Below are 18,371 nucleotides of genomic sequence, written 5' to 3'. Positions count from 1 at the left end.
TATGCCAAACAAAAGATTACCAGGACTACAAAAATGTAGCAAAATAGGCTTTACTTATCCACAACGAAGTGCACATGTTGGCATTACAAAAGGACCAGTACGACTGAATAAAATGTTATGAATGTCTCAGCCTTCATATGACGAAAAAAAAAAAAAAAACAGCCTGTGTCACTATGATCTGTCTCGTCATCTGACGTCCTGCCTGTGTTTCTGCCGTTCTCATTGCTTATCAATCTGTTTTGCTATCCTTGTTTATTTATTTTATCCGTATAGGTGTTGATGTTCAATTTCACATATTAATTTAAAGTCGTCCAATTTCAAGTCATCCATTCTTCAACACTAGCTGCTACCTTGTCTTCAAACAGAAAGTAACGTTAAATCTCCATGGCAACAGGGTTTGGCAAATAATCGGATTTATTGCTTCCTTCATTATTCACAGCAAAATAAATAATTTTCGTTACATTTCATAGATTTATTACCAGAGTCTATGTAAAAAGGGCCACGCACAACTCGCGGAAAATGATAAAAAATGGAAGCCAGATCTATTTCTGAATTTTCGGTGCGGACATTCTGTACGTACGTTCTGTTTCCACGTCTGTTGTAGCCATTCTCATTGGGCCTCATTGTCGACCCTACCTAGGAAAAGATCTCTGCCGGATTCATAAACGCCTGGATATTAGTTTTTTAAAGCTTAAAAGTGTCCGTAGCTGTGCACTGATTCTTAAGCCCAATTCTGTCCGCTGGTGGGAGCGTGCTCACCTGTGTGTGTGCGCACGTGTGTGTGTTTGTGCGCATCGCGGCGGAACTGCCATGCGCGATACAGAGAGCAGATAATTGTAAACGCGCGACCATGTAGACCATGTAAATAACATAAGGCTATTTATTTTGCTTAATAAAAGAACAAGCTATAGACCTGTTCTATAGGAAAGGTAACCTTAAATTACTTCCGTTGTGATCTGGCGCTTTATAGAAAATAAAATTGAACAAAATTAACTTGACCTTCCAGGGGGGGCGGGGGGTGCCGTTGGGGGGGCGGGGCGCCCCCCTAATATAACGGTAGGGGAAACACTGGAGTTCATGTATGATTCATTCAATATTTATCCTACAGAAAGAAGGGGAAAAGTTAAAGTAAACAGGACTTGTTGTCTGGTGTGTGTTTTCCAGAGGATGCTCTGTTGTTCGACTTTCTGAGACCTGCAGAATCACAGGTTGACCCTCCCTATTTACGAATCTCAGTTATTTACACACCTCCTGCTTCGAGGGAGAAGACTCAGCCAGGACACTCTGAAGCATTATTTCTTTTCAAAGACTTTTATTCTATACAGGGTACCCACTGAATCAAAGAAAAACTCACTGCATGGTCCATGTCAGGTGCATGGATGAAATACACTCACACTGCAAAAAAATACAATCTTGATCTTTGCAAGATATGTTTTCATATATCTGGTAAATTCTTATCAGTCTCGAAAATGGGAATGTGTATTGTTCGGTTTTCTTCAGACAAAAACAAATTGGAACAGAAGGACTGAGAAGATATCAGTTGAAAACAGTGTGTTGACAGAGTAAGTTCATTACTGGCATATAAAGTGTATTTGTCACCCCATGAACAAACCCTCAAGCCTTATTTTCACATCAAACTTCACAAATAAGGAGAACTTCAAAAACAACAATCATCATTCTCCAGCAAAGACAACAAAGACTGTGCTGCTAAATATACAACTTATTAAGATTTAAAAAACGATGGTCAATATTTTCGGTTCAATATATTTTTGTGCAAGAGGACTGTGGATTGGCAAACAGCACATTTGGTTGTGGATACGCCTGTAAAAGAGAGACGCATTTGAGAGTTCATGAGACAGAGATCTTCTAACGACAGCACTAATGGCTTTAACAATTATCATAAAATGGCACAGATAATAGAACTGTCATCAAAGGATGGGTTACAGAACATTAAAATTGTCCTTCTCTCTCTGTGTGTGTGTGTGTGTGTGTGTGTGTGTGTGTGTGTGTGTGAGAGAGAGAGTGTGAGAAGAGAAGGCGCCACTATCCAGATATCCCCACTATGACTGGTTTGTCCTTATCCCAAACTTCTCTCTCTCTCTGTGTGTGTGTGTTCTATGACTGAAACCACGGTGTGCTCTTATCCCAAACTGCTTTCAAGTTGGAGTCACTGTGAGTCACCACAAAGTGTGGATGCCAAATCCCCATAGCTAGCTCAAGCCTACCACTAGCAACCTCACCCTCACCCTCCTGCACACACACAGCGTCACATCCCCTGAACCCCCCCCCCCCACCCCCCCCCCATCCCCCACACACAAAGACAGATACAGACTCAGTTACCCCCAACACACACACACACACACACACACACACAAGCATAGATAAGCTCTATCACAGTGTATTGGTTTCCAGATATCAGCTGACTGTAGACCAGTTCTGGTACCGACCCAGTGGATGTGGGCCGAATCAGGATCAGACTCAGCTGTTTTTGTTTTTGTTTTGTTTGTTTGTCTTTTTTTTTTTAGCAGGTTTCTCAGATCAAGCACTGCAAAAATCAGACAACCAGCTGGTGTCTTTGATCCACCAATAAACATAAAAGAAGGCATCAGTCAATTAATGGATGTGGAGAGACACACAAAGGGAGCCTTTCCTCCGGCACATTTCAGTGGCACAAACGCACTGAATATTGCACTGAGTAACGCACTGAACTTTGACTAACGCCACAGAGAATCTCAGTGACAGATGGCAGCCTGATGGCCACTGGGATGTGGAATGGCTTGATTGAGCTCCAGTCTTGAGGCAGCTTTTAAGAGGCACAGTTCGTTCCATTTCACAGGGCCGTGTGTCTCATCATTGATGCTGTCTTTCAAAACACCCAATTAAGCTTTTCAAGCTTACATAACTCCCAGTCGTCCCCTCGAGGAAGAAAATAAATACAGTAAATCGGTGGTGCTGGGTCCCTTTAGGTTGATGCCTGAGTGGGTAAAACCTGTCAATCAAATGCTGATCCGCATCAATCATCAAAATCATTCACCCCACTCGTGTAGAGATGCTTTGATACCCTGTCTCCGAACGTGAGCGTGGAATGTGAACGTCAACAAACACACAACATATGCCTAATGAACTCAGCCAGTGTAAACAGCAAAGGACTGGCAGACGCTCGGTGGTCCTTGAGGTGAGATAAGTAGTATAGTTGTATGGCGGTGGGGGTGAGGGGCGATGACATTTAACGTCTTATTGGCCCTTGGGGGGGGGGGGGTGTGCCCACTAGTATCTCACATCTCATTGGCCCTTAGGGGGGGTGGGGTCACTAGTATCTCACGTCTCATTGGCCCTGGCTGTAGGAAGCAGCTGGGAGGTGGTTCAGGAGGCGCAGGATGTGGGGTGCGGCTGGAAGTCTGGGGAGGTGAGAGCGAGCGTGGTGGCCTGGCTTCCCTCCTGCAGGGGTGCGATCTCCAGCCAGGTAAAGGGGTGTAGGTGCGCGGGGCGGCTGCCCAGCAGGGGGCGCCGCTGCCTGTAGTTGGCCCACACCTGCACCAGTGTCTCCTTAAAGGGCCGTGTGGTCAGTGTGTACAGGATGGGGTTCAGGGCACTGTTGATGGGCAGGATGAAGATCACCACCCACGAACTGATGGATCCTGAGGGAGAGAGGAAGAGAGAAGAGAAGAGAAGAGGAGAAGAGAGGAGAGGAGGGGAGGGGAGAGGGGAGGAGAGAAATCAGGGGAAGGGAAAGGAGAGGAGAGGAGAGGAGAGAATAGGAGAGAAAAAGGAGGAGGGGAGAGGAGAGAAAATGAGAAAAGTAGAAGGCAAAAAAAGGAGAGGAAAAGAGGAGAGAAGGTTCAGAAGAGAGAAGAGCAAAGAAAAGTGGGAAAGAGAGGAAAACGATGTTAAATGACTGTGGCTGTCATAGCAAATACTTTGTCATTTCAGCAACCAGTACCAGTTTTTAATGTGTGAAGGGGTTGAACTAATCGTATTATGGCAAAAGCTGTGCTCAACTGATTACAGCACTCTAAAGTACTGTACACCACACCACACCACAATGCCTCCATGCTAGATTGTGCAAATCATATGACCCTGATGTAAATTATTATTTACAACACACAGGAGAGAGTGAGGGAGAGAGAAAAGGAGGGGAGAGAGAAAGAGAAGAATTGTAGTTATTGAGAGTTACCTGTCCTCCCGTCACTGAGGATCTAACCTCTGACCTAATGGCTCAAAGTTTGTCAGAGTGGGAAATGTATTCCAATGTCCAAGCACAAGCTCATACTCGCTCATTATTGGCAGAACATTTCAGAGGACTCTTATGTGAATGAGTTTAAAATTCAAACTTCACTTCTTCACTTTTCACACGCTTAATCTGTGAAAGTTATTTCAGTTCTAACACACTGACTTGTCTGGATGTATCTGATCTTTTTTTACCATTGGTTGATATTCTTCAGAGATCATAAAGGAGTTTCTCAGTGTATACACAGGCTTTTACTAAACCCCCCATGTAATGGAAAGTTTAATTTGTAATAACACTCCAGTCTCCTGATATGAGTCTCACACAGCAGTGTGTTGTGCATTACGGTGAGCTTTTGGATCAGGCTCTTCCCAGGTGTTCAAAGCATAATAATGCAGATATCAGATCTTGTCTAGATCTGTTTTGGTCCTAATCTGGTTTGTTCTGGTCCTAAACTGACTCTCTTCTGGTCCTAATCTGCCCTAATCTGGTCCTAATCTGACACTGTTCTAACCTAGTCCTATGAGTCTCTAACCCAATCAGCTAACCTGCTGGTCCTATATGCTGGTGTTCAGTGCTGCCTGTTTTACCTGGAATCTCAACCTGCATGAGCGATAAGATCTTGAGGATGAAGATGGGGATCCAGCAGAGGGAGTCTGTGATGACGATGGAGAAGAAGCGCTTGGCGATGGTCAGCTCCTTCTTGATGTGGTTGCTGTACTTGGTGGTCTGCGTGCCCGTTCTCTGTATGTTGTAGAACATGCTGCCGTATGAGAGCACAATGATGAGGAAGGCTGCCAGATTCAGGCCTATGCAAAGGGGAAATAAACACACACATTTAACACAAATTCAGATGCAAGTTTGGATATCAGTCGTAATCAGTGCAATTTATGGCCCGACATCAAAAACACAACTTTTCTCTTCTGTGCAACTGCTATTTGATCGTACCAATGGAATAGTAACAATAGCTGGTTTTGAGTCAATACCAAACCCTAACATAAAATTATATATGTCGATCTGGATTAAATAAAAGACAATCCTCTAGCAGAGACCCCCCCCCCCCCCCCTCTTGTCCCCACCAGGCCACCGTACCCAGAAAGATGACGATGGAGTAGATCTGCGCGCCCTCCGTCTCCCTCTGCTCCGAGTGCAGGGGGAAACACACGCCGTTGGTCCCATAGAAGTTCCGGAAGGCTCCTTTGCAGACGAGCGGCAGGAAGGCGATGATGAAGCCGAGGACCCAGATGGCCACGAGGATGGTGACGGTGCGACGACGTCCCGGCGTCAGGTAGCGGAAGGGGTAGACGATGGAGATGTATTTCTCCAGCGTCAGGTAGGTCAGCAGCAGCACGCTCACCTCCGTGGACAGCATGGCCAGGGATCCCACCACCTGGCACGCCGCGCTGTCCATCCACGCCTGCGCGTGCCGGTTGTACTCGCCACGGAACTTCAGGTCGTACGCGCCAATCATGAATAGGTATACGCCCATGAGCCCGTCGGCGCCTGCAGGAGGAGGAATCAGTCACTGTGTGTGTTATTTACCATAACTCACACACAGATTACATATGACACAGGCTGGTCTACAGGTCTGACTGTGTGTGTTATTTACCATAACTCACACACAGATTACATATGACACAGGCTGGTCTACAGGTCTGACTGTGTGTGTTATTTACCATAACTCACACACAGGTTAGACATGACACAGGCTGTTGTAAAGGTTTGAAGGTGACACCTGCTGGTCTCTAGGTCTATAGACGACAGTCTGGTCTACTGCTCTAGAGGTTACCCAGACAAGCAGAGAGCGATGGGTGACGACCTTTCCAATTGAGCAGGCTGTGGTGGAATATTCAAAGAGAATTCCATCCTATGTCCTTTTCTGACCACTTTTCCTTGAACTGGAAAATGTCATGAGGTCAAGGAAAGATGTTAAGAAGAATTAATAAGAATTCATAAGGGCTTAGGAAAAGACAACCACGGTGCTAAGAGAATCCGACTCCACCTACAGTGGATTACGTAATTATGTGACGGTGGATGTTATTGACTAGTCCTTTTGATCGGTTTCCTTTCATAAAGGATGATCCAGTGTACCCTGTGCTAAAGGAGATAAGAAAGGATGGTCCAGTGTACCCTATGCTAAAGGAGATAAGAAAGGAAGCATTGAAGCACCTTTCCTTCAGCATTTAGAGAATTTGACCAGCTGTCATCATGGTTGCCACTCAGATGCTTCTGGTTCATTTCACTCAATTGGGAACCTTCCTAAGCAAAAAAGACTATTCGACAGCAGCTTAGAGTCTGACTGGGGTCTAAATAGCCTACACACACAGACAGCGCTTCAATCAGAACGGATCTTGTCTTGTGTTTACTGTGAGCTGACAGTATCGGGGAACCAGCTGATGTGGCAGAGGTGTGAGTGACAGGTGTCAAGAGCCTGTGTTGGTATAGCAACCAGGCCATCCATCATACAAACACAAACTTCATCAGTGACATCAGAGGTGGTGTCCGCGGGCCTTGATATTTCTCTGCGAGATTAAAGCAACCTGACAGCTCAGCAACATGCAAGATTAGCGCAGATTGGACTCATCAGAAGCTAAATAAATTAGTGATAAATTCAATTTGACGTCTCGCTTTGGCACCACATTGTAACATCAAAGCTGAATACGTTAGCGCTTCCTTTAAACCAAACTCAAATGGGGGAATGGTCTACACTACATACGTTTCAAAACAGCATCAAACGCGCTAACCCGGACTTTACATACATCATGCAGAGGACCTCCACAACATTGCGTCTTTGAAGTCCAAAGATCCATACTATATCAAAGCTATATGAAATGGCAACTTTCCTAGCGTAAGAAATGGCCCCGTTCCCAGAGGAGTCGACCGCGCTCAGAGGAGAGGAGGTGGAGGGATTGAGCAAAGAAGCTGACTGGGGGATCCTTTTGGGAATCCACCGGGCCAAGAGGAAACTTGAGAGGAGTTTGAGGAAGTGAGATGAGGAGAAGCTATAGGGACACAAGGGAGAGGAGGAGAAGCTATAAGGACACAAGGGCAGAGGAGTAGAAGCTATAGGGACACAAGGGCAGAGGAGTAGAAGCTATAGGGACACAAGGGCAGAGGAGTAGAAGCTATAGGGACACAAGGGAGAGGAGGAGAAGCTATAGGGACACAAGGAAGAGGAGGAGAAGCTATGACACGAGGGCAGAGGAGGAGAAGCTGTAAGGACACGAGGGCAGAGGAGTAGAAGCTATGACACGAGGGCAGAGGAGGAGAAGCTGTAAGGACACGAGGGCAGAGGAGTAGAAGCTATAGGGACACAAGGGAGCTGATCTGAAGGTAAGGGAGTGAGTGTGGAGGGACGGCGGACCAGTGGGGAACATGGCTAAACCAGAAAGGCATTATTCGAAATAAAAAAAAGATATCTCTGACGTGCGCATACTGTTACTGTGGTTGTACATACACATACACACAATATTGTATTATATATTATAATTATATTATTTATATTATATAATTATATATTATATTATATATAAATTATATATATACATTATATAATTATAGATATATTATCGACCTGCCAAAGGACTGCAGATGGTATGGATCTGGTAGCACAGTCTGGTGCAGAACCTTGCACATTACTCATATTAATATGAGATTACTGTACAAACCACTAAAAGTAAACACGTCTGGAGCTTGCAGCAGAGTGAGATGCCTCATTACTCCTATTAATATGAGATTACTGTACAAACCACTAAAAGTATATTATTATGAGATTACTGTATAAACCACTAAAAGTATATTAATATGAGATTACGGTACAAACCACTAAAAGTAAACACGTCTGGAGCTTACAGCAGAGTGAGATGATGCACATGGCGTGGAGCTTGTTCTCGGAGCGGATGTAGGAGCGCATGCAGATGACGAAGATGTTGCCGAAGCAGGTGGTTGCCGAGACGACCCAGACGAAGACGCGGAGCACGATGTTGGCCAGCATATCCTCGAGAGAGGAGATGCCGTCGGTGTTGGGCTTACAGCTGCGCACGTGTGGAGCGTAGCCGCAATACTGGAACTTTTTGAAGTATCTGAGGAGTAGAGGAAAGAACCAAACAGGTTCAGACCAACAGAAAACAGGTTCTGAGAACAACAGAAAACAGGTTCTGAGAACAACAGAGAACAGGTTCTAAGAACAGTCGAGAGCTGAGTCTCCGCACTAGAGACATAAGAACAAATGGGAGATTGGGGCATTAATCATAAAATTGCAATACACCTTTAATGCAAGCAACCTCACAGATTTTAGTGTGAGTGTGATGGCGTATTGCAAAGTGAGGTGCTGATAAATTATGGACCTCTCTATTATTGGCGATGTCGTGCTGTGAAGGATTTTCTTACATTTTTGCTGGGTGTTCCGACCCCAACCACATAACTACATAGTGCGTAGTCTGGGCGGCTAGTAGGAACAGAGGTATGTTTGCCTGTCCTATACATGACCATATTCCATCCAAATGAAATTGAAGATGATACCAGTAGCAGCCCATAAAAAGTAGCCCATAAAAAAGTGGCAAAATGTTGCATGGTGTTGCTTTAAACCTGCCTAGCTCACCCAGGGACGTAGTTATGTGAATGAGTACAGAGGTGTCCGGCACTTAGACACATGAGACTTACATGTGTGTGAGATTTCTGAGGGGCTCAAACATGCGACTCTGGATGTTCCCAATCTCGATTCCCTCGATGACCCTGTAGAAAGAACACTGCATTAGTCCCGGAGCTGCACACGCTATGAAAGACAAAGAGCCATTTGCAGAGCAGCCACTCTTTCTCTTATGCCTCCCTTTCTCTTTACTTTGCCTTCCTTTCAGAGCGCAGACATGTGCTTCCAGACACACTCTTCTCAGGGAAGTGCTTTGATGTGTGCCCTAAAATGAGATGTCCCTACAGGAGCACGCTGAGGCTAAATCAGAAGAGCCCGTTCAGGATGCCTTATTTTCAAAAACAACCTCTCTGTCTACGCTGTTTCATGTGGGCTGGGAGATTGTGTTCAGCAATGATACAGGAGCCCATTCAAGAACGTACTATTTCAAACATCAACATCTCTCTCTCTCTCTCTGTCTCTCTCTCTCTCTCTCTCTCTCTTTATTATGAGGGTTCCCTGTGCTTCTCTGACAGCTGAATGGTGAGGTAGGACAGCACGCCCCTGGTATTCTAACTGAATTTAGGGGATTATGAAGTCTTTGCTTTTGTTTTGTTACTATAGGTGTATCAGCAATTGGATCCTTAAGCAAACTTGTGTAAAATCTTCATCAAATCATCAAATGTTATTCACCTCGTCCGTCTTTCCCTCAGTAAAAAGGACGGATGGATCTACATAATGGATCTACTGTTCTAAATGTGTGTCAGCCCAAATCTGCACTCCTGGAAATTTGTAGAGGTGAGCAGATCACTCACAGTGATTTCAGTTTATGCAGGTTGTCGAAATGATCCACTTCCAGGTCAAGAATGGGGTTGTAGGATATATTCCTGCAGAGAGAAAGAGAGAGAAAGGCATTAATATGTCATTCACAACCATCACATTTCTGGAAATATTCGATATTCCATTAAAAAAGATGAAAGGCTCCTGGGACTGGGTATGAATAGCAAAATAATGAGGCAAAGAGGTCAACCTCCAGATCAAAGGGAAATTGTGTACACTTACAGTTGAAGCAAATCTACCAGCTGTACAAAGAAGTGAGAGGGGAAAGCAGTGATGCTGTTACTGGACAGATCCCTGCCAAAAAAACACAGACCCTTTACTGACAGGAACACATGAAGTCATTTGCATTGCAGCCCCACCAGATCACACTCAAGAGACACATTTCCGTTCTGCGATGGTATATTTGCTCAGATCTGCCCCTCCCAGAATGGTATATTTGTTTTTGCTGGAAGTGCTGCTTTACAGATAAATTAAGTTTTTAATTGGAGTATGGGGTTTATCATTAGTGACGGCTAATAAAATTAGGTCAAAATAAATGGCAATTTGTTTTTCTGGAATGTTAAAAGGGTTTCAGTGAAAGGGGATGAGATTTCAGAAAGAGTCAAACTCACAACTCGCCAAGTTTGTGAAGAGGAGAAAAAGCCTGATCATGAAGATGACTAATTCTGTTCCGCTGTAACACACTGCAAGAAACACATGAAAACACACACACACACACACACACACACACACACACACACACACACACACACACACACACACACACACACACACACACACACACACACACACACACACACACACACACACACACACACACACATTATGCAGAGATGAAAAGCCATGCTTCACCCAAATATTGATTTTAGACATTTGACATATTTGCCTTTTTAGAATAAATTCTGTATGGGGACATCAACAAATTTAACACCACAGCTATGCTTTCAAGATAAAAACACGATCTTGTTTGTCATTGATTTATTTCTGGATGGGTGGGTGGTGGTCTTGAGAGTATGTATTATTTATTAGATTGCATCCTTGAACACTGCCCAATAACGGCCAAAACCCCCATTTTGAATGATGCAGCCGGTTCATTGCTATTCATTGCTGGGGTGCGACAGAAAATGGAATTGAATTAAACTGAAGTGACACAAAAATATGAATGCAGATTAGAAAAGAAACACCAAAACACAAGTCAATTTGCAGAAGAAATGCTCACAAAAACAGGCCACTGGTCTCTCTCTCCTTCGGCTAAAATAAACACTCTCCAACTTGAGTGCTTGCTTCACGCGCAAAAATATGTCCTAAATTCAACTCAGATGGGGGGGGGGAGGGGGCAATAGCATGGCGACTCACAGCACAGTTAGCATACTGCAGGAACGGAAGGTCAAATTTCCCACCCGCTCAATCTGATTGCCCTCCAGGTCCCTGCAAGAAGAAAATGAGAGAAAGAGAGAGTGAACAAGAGGCAGAGTGATAAAAAGAAACACACACAAACACATATATAGAGAGACAGACGCAAGGAAAGAGAGAGAGTGAGGCGAAAAAAGAAACACACACACACACACACACACATACATAAATAGAGACAGACGCAAGGAAAGAGAGAGAGTGATGGAAAAAAAGAAACACACACACACAGATAGATTGAGACAGACACAAGGAAAGAGAGAGAGGGTGAGGGAAAAAAGAAACACACACAGATATAAAGGGAGGGCTGAAGGGAAAGAGAGAACTTGAGAGAGAACAACCAGTTAGGTTTAAAGCCACATCATATGAATTCTATAGCTGCTGCACTGGCCTGTTTTAGCATTTGATTTGTCACATGTAATTCATTTGAATTACATGTGACAACCTTCATCTCATACAGCACTTACATCTACAAAGGACACAGCTAACAGTAATGTTAACATTAATGAGGCTAACATTAATGAGAGTAACAGTAACAAGGCTAACATTAATGATAACATTAGTGAGACTAACAGTAACAAAGCCAACAGTAACAATTATTCAACAACTAGTCACAGAACTCACAGCCAGTTGAGTCTGGGCATCTCCTGGCAGATGTCATCCAGCCGAGACAGATTATTGTTCAATAAAACCCTGAGGATCAAACACACAAACAAACACAGGCACACACACACACACACACACACACACACACACACACACACACACACACACACACACACACACACACACACACACACACACACACACACACACACACACACACAGACACACACACACACACACACACACAAATGTGTATTTCAATGGCCTGTATACAGAGTGTGAAGTCATCTACACAAAGGCAAGGCTCATTTTAGGTGATGTTATCAAAGAACAGAACTCACAGCAACACCAGTGAGTGCAGGCCAAGGAAGGTGGTCGAGGTGACCCGCTGGAGGCGGTTGTTCTCCAGAATCCTACAGATGTAAGCGGACACTCATTTAAGACCAGAGATACAGCAGCACACTCAAGCACTCTCACACGCTCACTTCCCCCTCGAGGAGACTGTAATTAAGGCAGGAGAGCGCCATGCATATCATTTCCACTAGCGCTGCCTTTGATCATCATCTGGTGGCCGTGTTAGGCGGAGGACACCGGGGGAACACTTACAGCCACTCCAGGTTGTGAAGGTCCTGAAACACTTCAGGCATCAGAACAGAAATCTTGTTGTAGCTTAAATACCTAAAAGGAAAAGTGAGACACAAGAACACACATCAGAATAGGCATGAGATGCTAAACATTAGTGAGTATCAATCAATCAATTACCTAACTAACCAACCAATCCATCAATCAATCAATCAATCAATCAACTGTTCATTTCTTTGCTTGTTTCTTTATGTCTGGTTTTATTTGGATCTTTGTGACATGTCCACATACACACACACTCAGAGAGAGAAAGAGAGAGAGAGAGAGAGAGATAGAGAGAGAGAGAGACCGAGAGAGAGAGAGATAGAGAGAGAGAGAGAGAGAGACCGAGAGAGAGAGAGAGAGAGAGAGAGAGATCGAGACCGAAAGAGAGAGAGAGAGAGAGTGAGAGAGAGAGAGAGAGAGAGACCGAGACCGAAAGAGAGAGAGAGAGAGAGAGACCGAGAGAGATAGAGAGAGAGAGACCGAGACCGAGAGAGAGAGACCGAGAGAGAGAGAGAGATAGAGAGAGAGACCGAGAGAGATAGAGAGAGAGAGACCGAGAGAGAGAGACCGAGACCGAGAGAGAGAGAGATAGAGAGAGAGAGAGAGACCGAGAGAGAGAGAGAGAGAGAGAGAGAGAGAGAGAGATCGAGACCGAAAGAGAGAGAGAGAGAGAGAGTGAGATACCATAACTAAATAATGAGGAAGAAAGGCCTGACAACACTGGCAGCTCTTCCCTGAACCAAAGTACAACCATTTGAAGCACAACTTCAAACCACCATCGTATCTTCCTGCTGTTAATTGTTTAAGCCCCATGAAGGCTACTCTTCGTCAAAGCCTTCTACCACACACACACACACACACACACACACACACACACACAGACCAGGACAAAGCCCCGGGGAGGGAGATGATAGTAGGATGAAGGTGAACAGTGGACTGACACGCAGGCTTGTTGTAAAAGCCCCAGAAATCATGTATTTCAACAAAATTCAACCTAACTGATGAATTAAGCAATGAGTTGAATACTCCCCAGGGAAAAACACAAACTCCTGGGAATATTAGGTCTATTTGAACCATCTTAGTCTTAGTCTTACTCAGATGACGAGGGGCTTACGGAGAAATGAGGAAGATGAGGGACAGGAAGATGAAGATGTGGATGAGGGTGAGCAGAGTCGACTCACAGTCGGGTCAGATTGTACAGGCCCCGGAAAGCGTTGGGGCTCACCACGCGGATCAGGTTGTGCTGAAGATACCTAGAAACACACCCACACCCACACCCACACCCACACACACACACACACACACACACACCCACACCCACACAAAACAAGGGGAGAAACAGAGAAACAGGTCAACAATGCTCCTGCAGCCACTGCATCTGCATCAGCTACCTGTAAACTCACCAAAACAAGATGATAAGAGGAACAGACAGGTCGACAAGACGGCATCTGCCTCTGTGAGCACGACACTGACAAGTGGAGGAGAGACAGAGAGAAAGAGCGAGATAGAGAGAGAGAGAGAGGGAGAGAGAGACAGAGAGAGTTCAGCAAATCAGCAGAGAATTCTCCCCCCTCTCTGAAGTCAAAGCCCATCTTCCCTGACAACCTGGAATACCCAAGGATGACAGCAAACCACCCTCCCACACCACATACACACACACACACACACACACACACACACACACACACACGCACACACACACGCACACACACACATGCTTTACACAATGCATCCTCTGAGATAAACCACACATCTTTGCTGCTTATAGCATGTATTCTCCACCTGCCAGATCTGGGCCTCACGTGGCCCTAGTCTACGCCACAGCCAGCCTGACAACACATGCTTCCTGACAACCTCCTCAAGTGCAGACAGAGAAAACTACTTTGACAAGCTCAGCTCCCACACACACTCCAGTGGGTCTTCTCACTGACTCACTCCTTGATTCCCACTCGCCTGCGCTCCTCCCTGTGTTCACATTAATGTACATCTACGGCAGCTAGCTTGCTAATGAGCATATATTACTGTCTCACAGATCTATTAGTAATGGAAGATACATGGCTTTAAGTCAAGGGTATTTATGAATGCGCTGAGCTAACTGTAATTTATTTCCACGCAGCAGGTGGGTTGTGGGCATTCCCACAGTACATCCTGTCTGCACAGGAAATTAATTTCATCCTGCCAAGCTGCCATCTGGTACTGCGCAACACGTATTTCTGTCCCTCAAGGATCAAGACGCTGAAAATCATTTAAAAATCAGCCAGGGATACCAGTATGGACTCCATAAGGACTAACTGTGAGATGGAAGCGTTCTCATAAAATTACACACACGACTTCCGGTAATGGCTGCCTCGAGCATGGCTGTGTAACCAGTGAGCTCCTTTTAGCCAACATTTTAAACTCCGCCTAAACTCGAAAAATAATAATAGAACCGAACTAAATTAAAATAGGAGCGGATAATGAATACAAATACCAAGCCCAAAACCAAGAAGACCATGGAAAAGCCAAGGAAAGACGAAAATAAAGTAAAGTCTAACTCTAGCACGCTAGCCGAAGATAGCAACCAGGACCCAATCAACCCACTTCAGATTGGCTTGGACGGCATTAGCCAACAGATTTCTACCATGCAGAGCGAGCTGAAGGCTGACTTAAAAATGTTCAAAGAAGAGATAACAAGTCATATGAGAAGCGAGTTGTCACAGTTCAAGGAAGATATGGACCAGAAACTGGCGATAATAACTAAAGACTCCCAAGAACAAAATGAAAGGATGGATGCTGTGCTGACACGCACCGAGGAGGTGGAGGCTTGGAGCACAGGGGCAAACGAGGTGCTTCAGGAACTACTTCATGAAAGGAACAGGATGAAGGACAAACTGGATGACTTGGAATCGAGGTCTAGAAGGAATAATCTGCGGATATACGGCATACCAGAAGACACAGAGACAACCTCGGTGCTGTCGTTTGTGGAAGAGTGGCTCCGCACTGAATTATCGATTGAGAGAGACCTCCAGATTCAACGTGCTCATAGAGCGCTTGCTAAGAAACCGAAAGCGGAGGAGCCTCCACGGTCTCTGGTGGTAAACTTTCTCCAATACACAGAAAAAGAACTCGTGTTGAGCAAAGCATGGAAGAAGAAAAACATCACGTTGGGAGACAATCGCATTTATTTCGACCATGACTACAGTGCGGGAGTGTTGCAAAAGCGCAAAGCATACGCAAACGTGAAGAAGGTTTTGAAAAATCAAGGCATTCGCTTCCAGACACCGTTCACCAAAATGCGTATTCACTGGACCAACGGTCAGAAAACATACAATACAGCAGAGGAGGCTACCGAAGACCTACGAAAGAGGGGAATTGAAGTGGAAAGTCCAGCATATCAGAATGGTCCTCCCCAGCTCGAACAGCTCCTGTCATCCAAAACTGCAGCCTGGCAGCGCGTTGGACGGGATGGAATCGCGGAAACAAGACAACGGACCAGACAGAAGCTGCGAGAATTTCAACACGACTCCAACGAGAGGCGTCAAGGGGGAAACGACTAGGCAAGGATATTTTTTGGTTGATAGGAGGTTATATGATTAGATAAAGAAAATTGTAGAAAGAGACTCACATGTTAATGACTTGGCTAATGACAATGTTAAATGTTTAATAGGTTAAATGATAATGGCTATTTAGATGAGAAATATCAAGGGTTTATTTTTTCAGTATTAATGGAATGTTGGCTGGAAGGGTAGCCTATGCCATAACCACAACTAGTACGGGTAGAGCAACTCTAAATGGGTGGACTCACGCTGCTAGGCGGGGGCCCTTTCTCTGCGAAAGGCCTTCTCCCCCAAAACAAAAGGGATGTCAATGCATAATAAGGGAAGTTGACATCTCTTGGAAGTCAACTTTATGTCTTTCAATGGAAGGGATTTTTTTTTGTCTGTTAAATAGTTTTTTGCTGTGTATTGTTAATGTCTGTTCAAATGTTGGCCTAAGAGGAAGTGAAGTTAAGACTTGGATAAATAATAATAATAATAATAATAATGACAATGATATATAAAGAAATTAAGGTTATGTCTTTAAATGTAAATGGTTTAGGAAACCCAGTTAAAAGAGCAAAAGTAATGAGTAAAGTGAAAAAAGATAAGGCACAGATCTGTTTTCTGCAAGAGACTCACCTTTCACAAACTGAACATGAGAAACTAAAAAGGTTTGGATTCAGAAAATCCTTCTATAGCTCACACACCAATACGCGCCAAAGAGGGGTAGCAATTCTCATATCAAATTCAACCAATTTTGAATGCCTAAATGAAATAAAAGATAAAGAGGGTCGGTATATAATAATTAAAGGGACAATTGATCAGAACATGGTCACTCTGGTAAATGTTTATGCACCGCCGGAAAGTGATCAAAACTTTTTGAAATCCCTTTTTGATGTTATTGCAGTACAAATGGAGGGCATGTGCATCTGCGGGGGGGATTTCAATGTAGTGCTGGACCATAATCTAGATACAACTAGTAAGAATAGAGGTAAGATGAATATGTCAAGACTGGTAAACAAAACATTGGAGGAAATGGGCTATTTTGATGTATGGAGGGATATTCACCCGCTAGAAAGAGACTACAGTCACTATTCAGCAACACACTCGGTATATTCAAGAATAGACTATTTCTTTATGCAAAAAGAAGACAGACATAAAGTCAAAGAATGTCAAATAGGCGTGACTGATGTATCAGATCACAGCGCCATATATTTAACTGTTTACTTAAAGGGCAGAAAGAGAAATACACTGTGGAGGCTAAATGTAGGTCTGTTAAACAATGAAACAGTAACAGACCAAATCAAAACAGGAATTCAGAACTACCTGGAAGAAAATGATAATGGTGAAACAGCTCCAATCTTTTTGTGGGATGCCTTAAAGGCTGTCATGCGTGGCAAACTGATAGCAATTACCAGTGGCCTCAAAAAGACAAATATTGCACGATATCAGTCTCTTCAAACTGAACTTAAGATGACAGAACATAGACATAAAGAAAGTCCAGAGGATAACACAAAACAACAATTAAAAGAGATACGTCATAAAATAAATGTACTGCTGCAGCAGGAAGTTGAAATGAAAACAAGATACCTTAAACAAACATACTATAAAGTGGGCCCAAAAGCTGCAAAACTGTTGGCACGGAAACTGCGTAAACAGCAAGTAGAAAGAGCTGTCCATAAAATACAAGACCCAAAATCAAACCGGCTTACATATGATCCAAAGGGAATTGAAAGTGTATTCAGAAATTATTATAAGGAACTCTATACTCAAACATCAGTTACAAATAGAGGAGAGACTAAATCATTTTTGGACACACTGGATTTACCCTCCATAGGAGATATACAAAATAAACAAATAACATCACCCATAATTATAGAAGAAATTGAGAAAGCAATAGGAAAATTTAAAACATCGAAGGCACCAGGGAGTGATGGATTTGCACCAGAGTGGTATAAGAAACTCAAGAAGGAGATCACTCCAACTCTTCTCACTACCTTCAACTGGATTTTGAAAGAAAACCGCATCCCCCCGTCATGGAAGGAAGCAATAATCACTGTACTCCCCAAAACACAAAAGAATAGGGAATTATGTAAAAACTATAGGCCTATATCAATCTTAAATGTTGATTATAAAATCTATACCTCCATCCTAGCAAACAGATTACAAACAATACTACCGGATATTATAGATGAAGATCAAACAGGTTTTGTTAGAGGACGTCAGACTCAAGACAATATTAGAAGAACCTTGCTTATTATAAATAAAATTCATAAACACAAAACACCAACAGCATTGATAAGTCTAGATGCGGAAAAAGCATTCGATATGGTTAACTGGGAATACCTATACATGACACTGGAAAAATTTGGTTTCAAACAGAAGACAGTACAGTGCATTAAAGCTATTTATAACAACCCGACTGCGAGAGTAAAAGTAAATGGTTCTCTTTCGGATAATTTCACTCTAGAAAGAGGTACTAGACAAGGATGCTGCTTAAGTCCCATCTTATTTGCCA

At 43.8% G+C, this 18,371-nt stretch overlaps 1 protein-coding gene across 1 annotated transcript in view; it reads right to left on the bottom strand.

Moving 5' to 3' along the window:
* Nucleotides 1–3,068: 3,068 nt before the first annotated feature.
* Nucleotides 3,069–18,371, bottom strand: part of rxfp1 (relaxin family peptide receptor 1) — a 56,944-nt gene continuing 41,641 nt past the window's right edge. The window contains exons 6-18 of the mRNA XM_012834266.3: nucleotides 13,517–13,588; nucleotides 12,315–12,386; nucleotides 12,050–12,121; nucleotides 11,727–11,795; nucleotides 11,049–11,120; nucleotides 10,304–10,375; nucleotides 9,915–9,986; nucleotides 9,668–9,739; nucleotides 8,888–8,959; nucleotides 8,078–8,307; nucleotides 5,318–5,728; nucleotides 4,816–5,034; nucleotides 3,069–3,638 (exon numbers count right to left, since the gene is read on the bottom strand). Coding sequence (XP_012689720.2) covers nucleotides 3,364–3,638; nucleotides 4,816–5,034; nucleotides 5,318–5,728; nucleotides 8,078–8,307; nucleotides 8,888–8,959; nucleotides 9,668–9,739; nucleotides 9,915–9,986; nucleotides 10,304–10,375; nucleotides 11,049–11,120; nucleotides 11,727–11,795; nucleotides 12,050–12,121; nucleotides 12,315–12,386; nucleotides 13,517–13,588 — 1,780 coding nt within the window. The 3' untranslated portion in view covers nucleotides 3,069–3,363. The remainder of the gene's footprint in view (nucleotides 3,639–4,815; nucleotides 5,035–5,317; nucleotides 5,729–8,077; nucleotides 8,308–8,887; nucleotides 8,960–9,667; nucleotides 9,740–9,914; nucleotides 9,987–10,303; nucleotides 10,376–11,048; nucleotides 11,121–11,726; nucleotides 11,796–12,049; nucleotides 12,122–12,314; nucleotides 12,387–13,516; nucleotides 13,589–18,371) is intronic.

Source organism: Clupea harengus, chromosome 6 (assembly GCF_900700415.2).
Source record: "Clupea harengus chromosome 6, Ch_v2.0.2, whole genome shotgun sequence".
NCBI classification, from domain to species: domain Eukaryota; kingdom Metazoa; phylum Chordata; class Actinopteri; order Clupeiformes; family Clupeidae; genus Clupea; species Clupea harengus.
This window is presented reverse-complemented; position numbering and strand designations above follow the sequence as displayed.